We start from the raw sequence: 15,174 nt of genomic DNA, 5'->3' as shown, positions 1-15,174 counted from the left end.
GTGTGTGTGTGTGTGTGTATATATATATATATATATAAAGTAAAAGGAAAGCAAATGAGCTACATAATGTTATTCACTTAAAAGCATTAAATCACTGACAGATCTGAGTCAGGGAACCAGGCTCATGCTGTCACCCACAGGAGTCACCATTAGAAAGTCTTTTTAGAAAATATGTGACTCGAGCTTCACCCAAGTCTATGGTCTTGGTATTTTTCCATGGAAACAATTACACAGGATGTAAAATATTCTGGAAAAGATCCACTTATAATGAGTGAGTGATTAATATGAACCAGTGGGGCCTGTCATAGAGCTGGTCCCTTCAGCTCAGGCTGTAGTTTCAGTTTCAGTTTCAGTGAAATGTTTTTTTTTCATACATGTTCAGCAACATATGAAAGTCACAGATGTAAACACACTTATTGTAAGAAGTACTGCTGTCATTATTCATATAGAAATATTATATTAAAACATTATAGACATTTTCTTCATTTTGAAAAAAACTTTGGGAAAGTTTTCGTGTGTGTGTGTGTGTGTTCACCGTGAGCAGTCGTGTCCGCTCCACCCTGAACTGCAGTGACATCTGTTCGGCCTGATGCATCGACCTCCATTGAGACATGGTGATGAACACACAGCTGTGGGGAAGTCGCATATGCACACGCACACACACACACACACGCACACACACACACACACACGCACATACACACGCACGCACACACACACACACACATCATCACTGTAACTCCTTGTGAGTTCACTGGTGAGTTCAAAACGTCATGTCTTTTATGTTTGAGTAGTTGACTCTACAAGCACTGCACTCTCTGCACATTATATATATATATATATATATATATATTTTTTTTTTAAATATATATATTTTTCCAGTATCACTGGTTGATGTGTTTTCTTTGAAAGTGTTTTTGTACTTATCACAAGCTACAGACCATATTATTTTAGATGTGTGCTTTTTATGTTTCTATTCTCTAGCTACAGTTATGGCGTCACAGCCCCCCCCCCCCCCCACAGGGAATCCTGTGGGTTTACACGACGTGCACAGTAGGTGCAGAGGTTTACTCACACACGAACCAGCCTAAACATGTGAGAGCACCATTGTGAACTCACCACTGTGACAACGCGTGCCCGTCCACCCAGAGGGACACTCGCACTGGTATGGTGCCACACAGCGGCCTCCGTTCAGGCACGGCAGGATGCAGATAGCTGATATCAGAGAGGGAAGAGGGGAGGTGAGTGGAAACTAGAAGTCGTCTCAGGTCGTCATCGAGGGGCTGCGTGAACACAGCTCTCTCTCTGTTTGCAGTTTAAAGCCCGAGCAAAAGTTCAGCAATGCACAATGGACGTATACATATTATCAATAATAGAGTCTATACAATGATTGATTTACTTTCTGAGGCCACTGTCGGTGACGACCTTTCAATCAGTGTATCAGCAGTTTCCAATCTTGTGTGATCTTTCGTGATTATTGAATTTTTGCTTCTTTAACTTTTGTGATGACTGAGCATAAACATGGACAAAAAAGTCAATTCCTCAGCTGAAAACAGTGTTTGTCTCCATTATGTTTGACCCTCTTTGTGCACCATTGTCTGCTAAATCCTGCTTAGCAAGCTGGTTGGGTTACTGTCTGTTTGTGTGTGTGTGTGAGTTCAGTGTGTTAACTTGTACTTTGTCAACAGACATTACTGAAAGATATTGATAATGATTAGATACTCACGCTCCTCACAGAGTCGGCCCATCCAGCCCTCGGGGCAGGAGCAGACGTTGGGCCGCTGACACACACCTCCGTTCTGACACTGCAGCCAGCACACAGCTGAGGGACACACACACACACACACACACACACACACACACACACACACACACACACACACACACACACACACACACACACACACACACACACACACACACAAATTTGGATTAAAACAACAGGAATGTTTCTTGAAACATACAAATACACAACTTAGATTCCTACATGTGAAGAGATGCTTCTCATCATCAATCGTCTAAACAGACTGAACTTCGGTTTGGTTCATTTTAACAACCTCATGCTCGAGAACAAAGGCAGCATTCACACACTGTAGATTACACTCGGCTGCACAAATAGAAACTTCCTAAGTGTGCGTGAGTGTGTTTTTCTCAGCAGCTGTTGAGGATAGGCTAGTCTGGATACAGCCCTCGTTTTCATATGCAAAACATGTGAGTGTGTATCGACTTTATCCGGACGAGCAGCTTCAGAGTCAGCTGTGCCCGTTGCTCGTCTTGAACTAAGAGTGAATTAGTCTTTAATGGAACTGGATCCAGGCTAGAGAAAGTACTCATGTGAGTCACAGAGCTAAAGTGCACAAAAAGAGGCATCGTCACGGTGCAGCAGTAGGGAAGAGGTTCTGTGATGAAGCTGTTTGACCGCAGAAAAGTTCACATTCTCCACAGAACAAAGCATCTACTGGAGACAAGCAGGAAGAGTCTAGGAAAGAATATAATAGTTGAGCAGCAGCATGACGTCATGTGAGAAAGGGAGAGTCGGCTGAAGCGGAAATGTCCTGGGAAAAAGGGCAGGGTCCCCTCAGTGTTCTCTCTACCTCTGCACGTTGGAGGCGGCGTCCAGGTGCCGTTCTCCAGACACCTGCTCCTTCCGACGCCCTCCATGACGTAGCCGCCAAAACACGAGTACACCGCCACGTCCCCGAACTGGAACACCGCCCCCCGCACCACCCCATTGGCCACATGGAGGGGCGGGCCACAGGGCACCCCTGTACAACACACGGGTTACTCACTACACTACTATTATCTGTCTTTAAATGCGGCTGCTGTCCTCATCAGCCGAGCCTACAGGGGGTGGACAAAGTAAGAGAGACATCTACTGCACCATGGCAGTTCATTACATTTCTCACATCGTTAGGAGACTTAATTCAACCTTGCTGGATGTTGAGGCCACTGGTTTGTTTCTCTTCCCTGCAACAGTTTCGCCTGTGAGGTTTTTTCATATAACTGCATCCTAACCACATGATACAGGAGGAGGATGTGAGACATATTCTGCTCACACTCAATTTGGGTTATTACCTTCAAGGTTTTCATGCTCTGTTGTTCACAACACACATCATTTTCCTCACACTGTCCATCGCTGCAGCTCCTCTTTTCAGCCTCTGTCTGAAACACTTGGTTTTAGCTCCCGTCTCTTTGAGTAGGACATGTCAGAGGCTGTAGAACTAATTTGATTAGAATTGTATTTCAGGTTTTTCTGCTATTTTGTCTACCCCCTGTTATGAACTCGAAGTATGCCATTGTACACCGCAGAGAGAGAAAAATGTGTTAGTTAAATGAAATCAAGTGCTTTCTTGATCCTTCATCTCCCCTGAAGACAGACAGAGAATCTCATGCGAATGTGACACAGATCGTCTGTGACCGAAACAGGACTCAAAGTATTGTGGTTAGTCATGCATGTGGGAGAATACACTCCATGCCAATACAAACAACAAGCCATAGCAACATAGGTACCATTGTGTTGTATATTCAGGACGATCGCGCACAAGACAGATCTGAGGATCATCTGACAAAGGTTGCCATAGAAGCTACAGAGGTGCCCATAATTAGTGCAGCGTACAGGACGACCAACACTGCGTTTGATGCAGCCTCATTTGATTTGATAAAAGCCCCGAGAGAGACAGACGACAACAGAGACGCAAACGGGGAAAGATTTAATCCAACATGCAAGAGCACAGGACGAGCAGCACGAGACGAGCAGAGCATGCAGAGGAGGGAAACACCAAATACAGTCATTTACTGGATTATCTCATGGATTAAGACGTAATTTGCAATGTAGAGCACTGAAATAGGATTTTTGATTTTCTCAGTATACAACAAAATCACATTGTCTGGAAAAAACATCTGACACCCCTCGATCTTTGACTCAAACACATATATAGCAATGATCATAAAAATCTACAAAGACTACATCAATAATAGGTAACGGATAATTCATTACTGAAAAATAAAGTTGATTCACAAATAGCCAGATCAACATGAATTAGGGAGGAGGTCAATCTGGAGGTAGAATAAAATGTGCTGTTAGAATTACCTAGGAAATATTTATATACTTGTATATATTTATGTCTGTATTAACACCTATCAACATATAAAGCAAATATATTTGTCATAAGAAGACACCAGACAGGTTTTTATTCTACTCAACATAAAGGACATGAACCAAACAAGTCTTTCCTGCTTTGAGTAAATGTGAAACCTTTGAAAAGATGGTACATACTTTCACACACAGAGCTGACGGGGCTCCAGGTCTGGTCTGGCCGGCAGCTGATGGTGCCGCTGCCCTTCACCTGCTGACCTTTGGGGCAGGTGACTCGCACTGACTGACCGACATGAAACTCCTGCTGGGCTCCATTCCCGCTAATGTCCTCCCTCCAGCCTGGAGGAGCTGGACAAGCCTTAGCTGTGAGGGGCAGAAGTGATGCATTCGTTTTACGTCATAGCGTTTGTGTTTGTGTGAGCGACCCATCATTTTTACCACAGAAACAACAACAGCAGGTATTGGCTGATCTGAATAAATCCATAATGGAGGGCATTAAAAGTAAGTAGTACAAGTTTAAAATCAGTTCTGTAATTAACAGGAGGTCTGTGTAGTCGGGGCAGTGAAGCTCTGGAACAACTTGCCCGCCCCAAAAATGAGTCTGTCTGGGTCAGTGGGATCTTTTAACTCCCTTCTTGAAACTTACTCCTACTGGAAAGCATTTCCTCATTCCTGAGCTGTTATTTCAACTATTCATAACTGATCTGCTTTTTATTGACTTGATGTCTTGCTTATTATTTTAAACTGTTTTTGAAAAGTGCTGCAGACCTTCTACATATGTCAGGAACATGCATGAACTGCTTTGATTCAAACTAGATCTGTGTGGTAAGAAGCAGCTGGAGCTCTGACTCACTGACCTCTCGTCATACACATTGTTTAACAGGAGATGAAACTCAGTGATGTTGCAAAGAATTCCATGTGGGGTGTTGGTTTGTACTGTGAACATTTTGCAAATATTTGCTAATCGCACAGCTTTCATAACACTGGTTGTTTTGACAAATCTGAGCGAGTCACACACAACAGGAAGCCAGAAGTGAAGAATGTGTAAGATGAAGAGAGTGAGACACAGGTATTAGTCACATCACATCATTTAAACTCTTTCTGAAAAAAAAAAGAAATACTAATAGTTGGATAAATGATGAAACATAAATCCTTAAATTTAGAAGTATAGAAATAAATAAATACATTATAGATAAATAAATCAATGAAGAAATATATAAATAAATACAAATATGTAGAAATGTATGAGTAGATGAATGACTATTTAAATGTGGAAATAAATTTAGAAATACAGACATATTATTAATAACCAAATCATATTCATATATAAATTAAATTATTTAGTTCTTGCTCTTTGCTCCTTAAGTGTAACTCTATGTGGGGGTGCCTGTGGGGCAGTTCTCACGTTGGCAGCTGGGGAAAGTGGAGCTCCAGGCGTTGCCCCCCATACACACCACCAGAGGATCCCCCACCAGGTTGTAGCCTGTATCACACAGGAACTCCACAGCGCGCCCGGTGTTCAGGTTGTGCTCCTGCACTTTGCCATGCGGCACCTGCCTCGGGCTGATGCAGCCTCTGGCCGCTGACAAGACAAACAGTAATACAGACTTTTTATTGATGCATCATTCGGGGTATTTTATTTCCACTGCTTAAACTTCTGTGTGCCCACATCACAGGACTTTGTGGAAATGATGTGTGTAACTTTTAATCCATTCTATTCGCTTTACCTTCACACGTAGGAGCTGGCAGGCTCCACGTGCCGTTGGCCAGACAGGTGAGAGTCTTAGAGCCGACCAGCTGCAGCTCCATATTGCAAACATAACTGGCGTTGTGTAGGTAAGTCTCCCCAGTCACGTGGATCTGTGCATTGCGTACCGTGGGAGGACGCCCGCAGGACTGTGCTGAGGAGACGATTGACAAGAATGGTCAGAGGTGTGGTAGGAATGATGTGTTCATAACATAAACAGTTGCATGCCATGAGAAACTCTACATTATTATAGTCTACACAGGACTGTGTACAAAGATGACAGCTCCCCGAAAGTTAAACATTTAGTTTTTGTCAGAATTTACGTTCTTGGATTTCGAAGAAGGCGTGGCCAGTGTATTGTCCTTTCTTGTGTCATGATCTTAATCTTAAAGTGTGTTCCCAGCTTTGGATTTATTCATTCATTGTCACTGCATCCTGTACAATGACAATAAAGTTTATTATTCTCGTGGCAATGAGTGTCGAGGATGACAAGGTCACGGCGAGGCAACGATTTACTTCATCACACGCTGATTGGAAGTGAACATGGTGGGGACGGTTTGCCACTGATACATTTGTGTATGTGTGACAATACATGAGGATTAAATATGTGACAGTTACAGATGAACACAAACGTACCAACACACACTGGCTGGGTGCCACTCCACGCTCTGTCTCCCTGGCAGGTCTGGATAGAGTCTCCCTGCGGCAGAGAGTACAGTGTAAAGCTACAGAGTCGAGCACAGAAACCCATCAGCAAAAACCTAATATATATCAAATATAAACCATTAAAATTGATTTTTACAAATATATTTATTTATTTATATATGTACATTTCTTTATTTTCAGACTGAAGCCTCACTCTCTGTGAGTCTTCAGTGTATCACACTGCTCTCACTGTAGCAGGCACTCAAACAGGGGAGGGTAGTATTTCAGTGGAGGAGTGACTCAGCTCCATCTGCTCTGCAGCAGCACATTCCTAATGACCACTGAAAAGAAATCATGTGACTTTGTGTAACCTGATTGTTCACTATCAGCTCAGAGTGAAGAGCCCTCTGTTGTGTTACAGGAAATGAGAGACCAATGAGCTACTGTCAAATAGCTTTTGCATTTAAGGGTTTTAGAAAACAAGGGGAAAGATAGAATGTTTTCACAGTATAAACCTATGGATTACCCAAAAACTGCAGGACGGAATATCACTTAACTTGTTGGAGGGATGCAGTCAGGAAAGAACTCCAGGAATCTTCTTTATCGCTTTCTTATTAATTGCAAGATTTTTTCAACATATCAGCTAATTTCTAATAGAATAATTGAATGGACATGTTTAGGAGACTGATATTTCTGAGTGCAATTTGGTGCAGGTCCAAATAAGAATCTGGATTCAGTCAATTTGATTATGGTTAAATAAGGGGACTGGTGGGCCTTGGCGGAGGTACGCGCCCTCTGAGTGATTAGGTTTGTTTTTTTCCAATACGGCTGTCTGCATGTTTGAAGATGACAACATTTGTGAGATTCTGTTTCTTTTACAACATCATAAGCTAAAGAAAAATGTGGCCTGATGAGCACCTTCATGCAAAAGCCAGGGAGGCAGGAGTACATGACAAAGTCTCCATAATTGTAGCTGTCGCCCTCTGTGACGCCGTGAAGAAGAGGGGGCGGTTTCTCGCACACCACCAGCTCGCAGGAAGCTGTCTTGATGCTCGGAGTCCAGTTTCCACCCAGCTTATCCCATGAGACAAAAGACAAGACAGAAAGGTGATACATTATTCATGGTTTCCTGTTGACGTGTTCAGTGTGCCAACTCAGAAAGAAACCATTGAGTCAACTTTTATGACTATATCTTAAATAGTCTGTATCAGTAAAGGTTCAAATGTTTCAAATCCACTCTTCATACGTACAGTGACCAAAAACATTTTGGTTTATGATTTAATATCAAATCATTACCTGACATTCAGCCAGTGCTGAGCCTTGCAGGAAGAAGCCTGGAGGGCAGGAGAGACTGATGGTGCCCCCAACAGGAGTGAGCTCCTTTCCAGTGATTACCACATGAGGGATGGAGAAGTTGCTGGGCAGCGGGCAGGGGGTGGGACGGCACCGGATGCTATGTTTGGACCACGTGCTGTCGCTCTGGCAGGAGAGAGAAGCTGTCTGTGTGGCAAATTCATACCCATCGTCACACCTGTCAGCGAGGAAAACCAAATGAGATTTAAAACACAATCTGAAATGTCTTTGACATGGTTCTTCAATAGAAGAACCACACAAGTTTAAAGATAATGTTATTGAACTGCAGTTTCTCTGGTATTAACGTCCATCTTATATAATCAACGGTGGAAAGTGCAGGTGTTAGTGCAACAAGGTCACAATTGAGATCCGATCACACAGATCACATTCCGAGGTGCCGTGGGACACAAACAGTGTGAACACAAAAACACTCTGTGGTTTCGGTGCTGTTGTTTTGAAGCCTCAAGTTTTGGTATTTATCTAGCACCATCTTGACCAGGCGCTTCCTCATATTACGTCATTGTAGAGCTGTCTGCAATGAAAAACTCAGCCACTCCTCCATCTCTCTGTCTCACACACACACACACACACTAAACTAACATCATTTGGTCTCTGCCTACAAAAATGATGTAAGCATTTATTTGTATAAGTGACACACTCAAGTTCCAGGTTGAACTGATGCACTTGTGTGCACAGAGCAAAGAAACGTGTTTGAATAATTAATGCAAAACATCATTACGTAGATAATGTTTATCAGAGCTGCCAGAGGAGGATTTACCATAAGGAATGACTGGATCATTTACCTGTACATGATTTGGTTTGGGAAGGTGAAGGTGTCTCCCACCACCTGAGCGTGGGCTACAGCCGGAGGTTTTCCACAACTCACAGGCTCACAGATGATCCTGGGCTCCCCCCACCTGCCGTCTCTCCCGCAGGAGAGGTGTGGGTATCCCTTTAACTGGTAACCGGGCCGACACCTGTATATAACAGTGTCTGGGAAGGTGGCACTGCCGCCCTGCAGGACAGCATTAGGAACTGTTGGCGGAGCGACACTGCACCTTCCTCGGCCACACACAGGAACCCCGGGACTCCACACCCCTCCCTTCTCACACACTGCCTGTGGGGGACCCAACAGCTTGTAGCCGCCGTCACACTGGAAATGCACCAGGTCCCCACAGGTGCGGTCGCGTCCAAGAACCACGCCGAATTTCAACACGGGTAGGACACAGACGCAGGGTCGGCACTGAGGCACAGCGCCCACCCAGAGGCCTTGAGCGGAGCATCGCAGGATGGGGTCCCCAACCACCTCATAGCCATCGAAGCAGACGTACTCCACCACATCGTCGTAGTTGAAGCTGGAGCCGTTGAGAAAGCCGTGGCTGATGTCCTCGGGTGGATCACAGTTGATGATGTCACAGCGAGGTGCCGGTTTGTCCCAAAGTCCATCTGACTGACAAACACGTGTGGAGTCTCCCTTAAGTGTGTATCCTTCGTCACATTGATACTTCACCTTGCTGTTGAGGCCAAACTCTGATCCCAGCACACGTCCATTGGGTATCAGTAAGGGTTTCCCACAGCGGGCAGGTACGCAGGTCAGAGACTCGTGGCTCCAGGTGCCATCAGCCTGACAAACACTGACAGATTTCCCTTCTAAGAGGAACCCGGGCTGACAGCTTAGTTCTATCTCATTATTATAGGTGTGCTCCTCGCCTTTAAAAGTAACATCACTGGGGACTTTAGGAGAACCACAAGACAGTGGCTCACAGAGAGGTTTTTGTCCATTCCACTTTCCATCAACCTGACAGACGATTGTGTTGCTACCTTTGAGGATGAACCCAGGACGACACTCATAGCGCAGAGCCTCAGGATACACAAAAGCTCCTCCATGAGCGGTGCCGTTGGCAATAGGCCCTGGGTCGCCACAGGAAACCGGTCGACAAATGGGGGCGTTATTTGTCCACAATCGACCTGACACACACTGCCTCACAGGCTCCCCCTGAAGTTCATATCCTTCCTCACAAAAATACTTGACCATACTGCCGAGGGAGGAATCAGTCACATTCACCCAGCCGTGCTCTGGCCTGGGCGGTGTTTCACACTCTGCCGGGACACAAAACGGAGCTGTCCCATTCCAGCCACCGTCCTCCTGACACACCAACCTGGTGGGGCTTGAGAGGTCGTAACCTTTGTGGCAGTGGTATTCAATCAAAGTCCCGTGAAGGAAGCTCAAGTTCTCAGGTGAGGCTAACGCTCCAGTGTCTTTAGAAGTTGTAGTAGAGCTTGTCCGCTGCTCTGTCACCCTAACATACTCGCCAAAGTCAATGTGAGGAGGCAGGCCACAGTCCGACAGCAAACAGACAGGGACAGAACTCGACCAGCCGAACTCCTCACAGGTCAGATGGTCCTGGCCTATGAGCTGGAATCCAGGAAAACAGCTGTAGAAGATAGTGACACCAAAACTGTGATCCTGACCCTCAACAAAACCATTTTCAATGGGCTGAGGTGGCGTGCAAGATATCTGCACGCAAGCAGGTGGCTCGAAGTCCCATTCCCCACTGGCCAGGCACTTCAGAGTCTCTGGGCCTTGGAGGCGGTAACCACGACGGCAGGAGTAAGTGGCACTGTGACCAAACTGGAGTTTTGTGTAAACCACCTTTCCATTGGTGATCTGTTTTGGGATGGAGCATTCAATCGGGCGGCAAGAGGGGACCCCTCCGATCCAAAGTCCCTTTTCTCCGCAGAGGACGGTGGAGTTACCCACCAGATTATATCCAGTCCGACAACTGTACAGTGCTTTGCTGAGGTACATCAGACCCTGAACATCTACTATACCGTTAGAAACCTCCACAGGCTGAGGACATTCAACTGGGATACACTCAGGGGAGGGACTGCTCCACAGCCCGCTGGCAAGACAGGACACAGAGCCCTCTTTTTTTAACGTGAAACCATCCATGCATTTGTAGGTCACAGCTGAGCCGAAAGGAAATGGGGGAGAGGACAAGGAAGTGCTGCCAAACGACACTTCAGGAGGTGGGCCGCAAAACACCTGCTTACACACTGGGAACGTGTCGTTCCACTCCTGGGATGGTGTGCAGCGGAGGATGCGAGCGCCTTCAAGGACGTAGCCATCCTCGCATGATAATTCCACTGTTCCAGATTCAGAGTCCAGGCCCTTCAGGACCAGGTGGTTCACCTCCAGCGGTGGCTCTGGACACTGCACCGGTGAGCAACGCGGCAGCCTCGTCTTATCCCAGCGTCCGTATTTCAGACAGGTCCACACGGAGTCTCCGACCAGCTCGTAACCCTCATTGCAAACGTACTGTACTTTGCGGCCCACCTGGAATTCAGAGCCCCGGTAATGTCCATGTGAGATGGAAGGAGGAGGGTCACAGGTCAGAAGGACACAGGTGGGATGGTTGGTGTTGGACCACTGGCGGTTGGCTTGGCAAACTCGGTCTGGACGACCAATCAGTCTGTAGCCTGCGTTACAGACATATTTCACCTTGCTGTTGAAGGTGAATTGACCTTGAACCTACAGGGGGTAAAAAGAGGAACAAATCATTTAAACCGTATTTATAGTTCATCATGTGGAGAAGATGAATTATTTAAATATGAAAACTAGTGATTCAGGTCATGACAGTTTGTTGAGTTTAAAACTAAATCAAAGTCTTGGTCAGTGATTATATTTTGCAGATATATGTATTTATATTGGTTTCTGCATCTTCATTATGATGAATATAAATCAATTAGATATTCATATAATTTTACCACATGCCAGAGGGATACTGCATATATTCTTATTGTGTAACCAGCCAGAGGATGTTATTGTCTGCTTTGTTTTTCATTGTCATAAGAAGGATTATTGCTGTGTATTAACTCTGGTGTTCGAAGCTGACCTCTCCATTCCTGAGTGGAGGAGGCGAGGAGCAGGACACAGGTACACATGTGGGGAGAGCTCCTTCCCATTCTCCATTGGCCTTGCAGGTCCTCCTCTTCTCCCCTCGGATATGGAAGCCTGGATAGCAGGTGTACGCCACCATGGCTCCAAAACTGTAGTTGGTCCCGCTCACATAGCCCCTGTCGATGCTCTCAGGCCTGGAGCACCTCACTGGCACGCAGCCGATATCGTACGGCGAAGGCTCCCACTGTCCTCCCATTAGACACCTCAGTGTGGCTGTGGTGTTGAGCATGAAGCCCTCTTCACATTTGTAGCTCACTTCAGAGTTGCTGGTGTATTTGGGTTTGTTGACTGAATCTAAAATTGCATGGGGTAGTTCGGGTGGGCGAAGGCAGAAGTTGGCGATGCAGCGCGGGGCCTCCATGCCATCAGGAGGCGCCCACATGCCCTGAGCATTGCACACCATCTTGGAGTTGTTGCCGGCGGTGTATCCGTCAGTGCAGTAGTAGTTGGCGGTGTCTCCAAACAGCTGGTGGCTCTCGTAGGGCTCTGCGTGGTCGATGGCAGGCGGGGGGCCACAGGAGCGAGGAACACACTGGGCAGAGCTGTCACTCCATTGGCCACTTGGCAAACATTCTCTGGTCTCTGGGCCAATCAGAGTGTAGCTGTAGATGGAGGAGACCCAAAAGAGATGAGCAAAAGACAATGCAGCACTTACAAGACATCAGACATAGTTTAAAAATATTCACACTTTCCATGAACAGAAACCGAGTAGACTTCAACCACATTTACCCTTCTTTGCAGACATAGTGCACCTTGTTTCCCAGTTCATAGTTCTCTCCTATGGTCACAGCGTCTCTCAGGGCCGGAGGTTCGCTGCACAGGACGCTCACACAGCGGGGGGAGGGTCTGCTCCACTCCCCGGTTGCTTCACAAACAACTTCCATGGAGCCAAACGGCCTTCGCCCCAACATAAAACAGAAGTACTTTATAATATTGTAGTGTCACACAGATTTATAGTGGACATGATAATACTTAACTGGGACTATAAACTTACTTTAACCCAGGTTTTAAAAGCACATAAATAAACTGAATGGACAAACTGACTCTCCAGTCACAAAAACAAAATAATATTTAAATTAATGTTTATTCATAAGGTCAACTCCCATCATCGACAGAACATGTGAGCTGATGGTCGTTCACCTGTAGCCCTCAGCACAGGTGTATTTCGCAGTGGACAGGTATGTGATCGTGCCAAGGCTGTAGTCAGCGTTCTCCACAGTTGGAGGCCCCCCGCAGGTCAGTGGGTGACAGACAGGTGGCGTCCCGCTCCATCTCAGACTGACGAGACACTGAAAGTCATACGGGATCTGAGGCAGGAAGCCCTTCATACAACTGCAGAGGTAGAAGAGTTAGACTGTTAAGAAGAAACTATAGCATGTTTCTTTCTAATGTGTTTTTGTACTTTCGGCTGTCGTCACTTTGTTGTAGGGGATGCAAGTGATACCTGAAAGTCACCTTGCTTCCGTAGGTGAAGTTGTCGCCCTTCATGATGGAGTTCTCTGGGACAGTTGGCGTCGGGCAGGAAAGAGCTATAAATATCAAATAAGAGGATTAATAAATGCTGTTTTACAATATTTCACTGAAAATGACTCAATGAAAGTGCAGCTACCTTCATCTGCAGAGTAAAGAACCTCTGTGCACTGCTCTAAAATTGGTGAATGAGTGCTTCTTACTGAAAGTATTTATTTTCCTGCTCAAGCTTCCTGGTTCCTTGTTCACTGAACCATCATTACTTACTGTAAGACCACACAGTTTTGCACCAGTGACTCTTGCAGCCACACGCCCACCACCTCATACTTTTAACACTCTTGCAGAAAAAACCTCAACCTCCTGTCTCCTGTATCCATGTGTTCACTAATACACTTCCCTTAAATCTGCCCACACACAGGAAACCAGTAAAATGATCATTTTAACCTTTTCAATTCAAAAACATTATGCAGTGTCTCTAATATTTCACATACATGTGTTCTTTTAACTGTAGTCATTTCACTTTCATTCTGATGTTCAACAGCCAGTGTGTTTTGAACATGAGCTCATTGGCACAGTCTGCAGTCTCTATGAGGAAGTTTGTGGCTGAGAGCCAAGATGAAGACGCTGCAGTGGTCAGGGCTTTCAGGCCGCTGCAGTGTGAATGCATTCACATTATCTTCGTAAGTGCTTTTGTGTACAGGTGAAGATGCATCAGAACAATTTGCATGATAATAATAATGATAAAACACTGTTATATATCACCTGTGTAGTTTCTACTCACTCCTGATGCTTGGATAAGAAATCTTTTTTCTTCCATGTAGAATAAAAAGCAGATGAATGGAGACTGATTGTTAGAAAACCCCAAGTAGAAGTGTTGTCAATGTAAAAACTGTTTCTTCCTTGCTTTTGAGGTTTCATACGAGAAGTTGCAAGATTTGAACGTTCATGGGAGAAGTGGTGTAGACGTCAGCAATTAAACCACCTTGCCATCTGCTGCATGCTTTTGAACACGTAGCAGAGATACAGAGATACCTCACAGTATCTCCCTCATTCCTTTGTTAGTGGGACATCTTTTCCTAAATTCCACACAACACAAAGCTGGACTTCGGACAGAAGTTTTTAGAAAATACTAGTCTACAGTGGATTTGGACTGTTTTCAGTGGAAGATTACTACAAGCATTTGAGTATTTATAGCATCTGCTGTAATGCTCTGAACTCTGGAAACACCAGATCACAATTTCCTATTTCCTTCATGCAGCCTAAATATGATGACGCTATATATATTTAACTTCACTTAAGATGAACAAAAACCTTGACTATGAGTCACTTCGCCTCAGGGCAAGGAGTCTGTTAGTTCATGGAGTTTTTACGTTCTTTCTCCCACGGACCAAAGACACGTGTTATTTGGAGACGCTAAAATGCCTGTAGGTCTCTCTATATATAATATATTTGTGAATGCAGGTTTATCTCTGTATGTAGGCTTTGTGATAGACTGGCGTCCTGTCCAGTCTTTACCCTGCCTCTCGCCCAGTGTCTGCTGGGATTGTCTCGACCCCCCACCGTGACCCTCAAACAATACAGCGGCACAGCTAATGGCATGTCATGACTTCACTTAACCTCTCACCTCTGCAGTATGGGACACGATCATTCCAGTTTCCTGTCTCCAGGCAGCGGAGTCGAGACGAGCCGATCAGCTCGTAGCCGTCCTCGCAGCCGAACACAACCTCACTGCCCATCAGGAAGTTGCTGCCGGTTCTGTGGCCAAACTCTGGAGACTCAGGGTTCACACACTTCACCGGCTCTGGTAGGAACACATGCATACACCCACACATAACAAGTGTTGTGCTGTTGTCTCGATTTGACTGTTGTTATCAGCATTATTAAAAACCTACATGTGCATTT

The 15,174-nt window shown here is 45.4% G+C and overlaps 1 protein-coding gene across 4 annotated transcripts in view; it reads right to left on the bottom strand.

Annotated features, from left to right (window-relative positions):
* Positions 1-15,174, bottom strand: part of svep1 (sushi, von Willebrand factor type A, EGF and pentraxin domain containing 1) — an 82,699-nt gene that overhangs the window by 811 nt on the left and 66,714 nt on the right. For 3 of the 4 annotated variants that reach the window (XM_069519134.1, XM_069519133.1, XM_069519136.1), the window contains 16 exons: positions 14,897-15,073; positions 13,247-13,331; positions 12,943-13,134; positions 12,532-12,699; positions 11,738-12,404; positions 8,645-11,373; positions 7,785-8,019; positions 7,407-7,562; positions 6,480-6,543; positions 5,824-5,997; positions 5,502-5,678; positions 4,277-4,459; positions 2,595-2,765; positions 1,727-1,822; positions 1,120-1,215; positions 536-629 (listed from right to left, as the gene is read on the bottom strand). In XM_069519134.1, coding sequence (XP_069375235.1) covers positions 536-629; positions 1,120-1,215; positions 1,727-1,822; positions 2,595-2,765; positions 4,277-4,459; positions 5,502-5,678; positions 5,824-5,997; positions 6,480-6,543; positions 7,407-7,562; positions 7,785-8,019; positions 8,645-11,373; positions 11,738-12,404; positions 12,532-12,699; positions 12,943-13,134; positions 13,247-13,331; positions 14,897-15,073 — 5,464 coding nt within the window. The remainder of the gene's footprint in view (positions 1-535; positions 630-1,119; positions 1,216-1,726; positions 1,823-2,594; positions 2,766-4,276; positions 4,460-5,501; positions 5,679-5,823; positions 5,998-6,479; positions 6,544-7,406; positions 7,563-7,784; positions 8,020-8,644; positions 11,374-11,737; positions 12,405-12,531; positions 12,700-12,942; positions 13,135-13,246; positions 13,332-14,896; positions 15,074-15,174) is intronic. The other variant, XM_069519135.1, reaches the window with a different exon arrangement.

Source organism: Paralichthys olivaceus, chromosome 22 (genome assembly GCF_024713975.1).
Source record: "Paralichthys olivaceus isolate ysfri-2021 chromosome 22, ASM2471397v2, whole genome shotgun sequence".
Classification (NCBI taxonomy): Eukaryota; Metazoa; Chordata; class Actinopteri; order Pleuronectiformes; family Paralichthyidae; genus Paralichthys; species Paralichthys olivaceus.
This window is presented reverse-complemented; position numbering and strand designations above follow the sequence as displayed.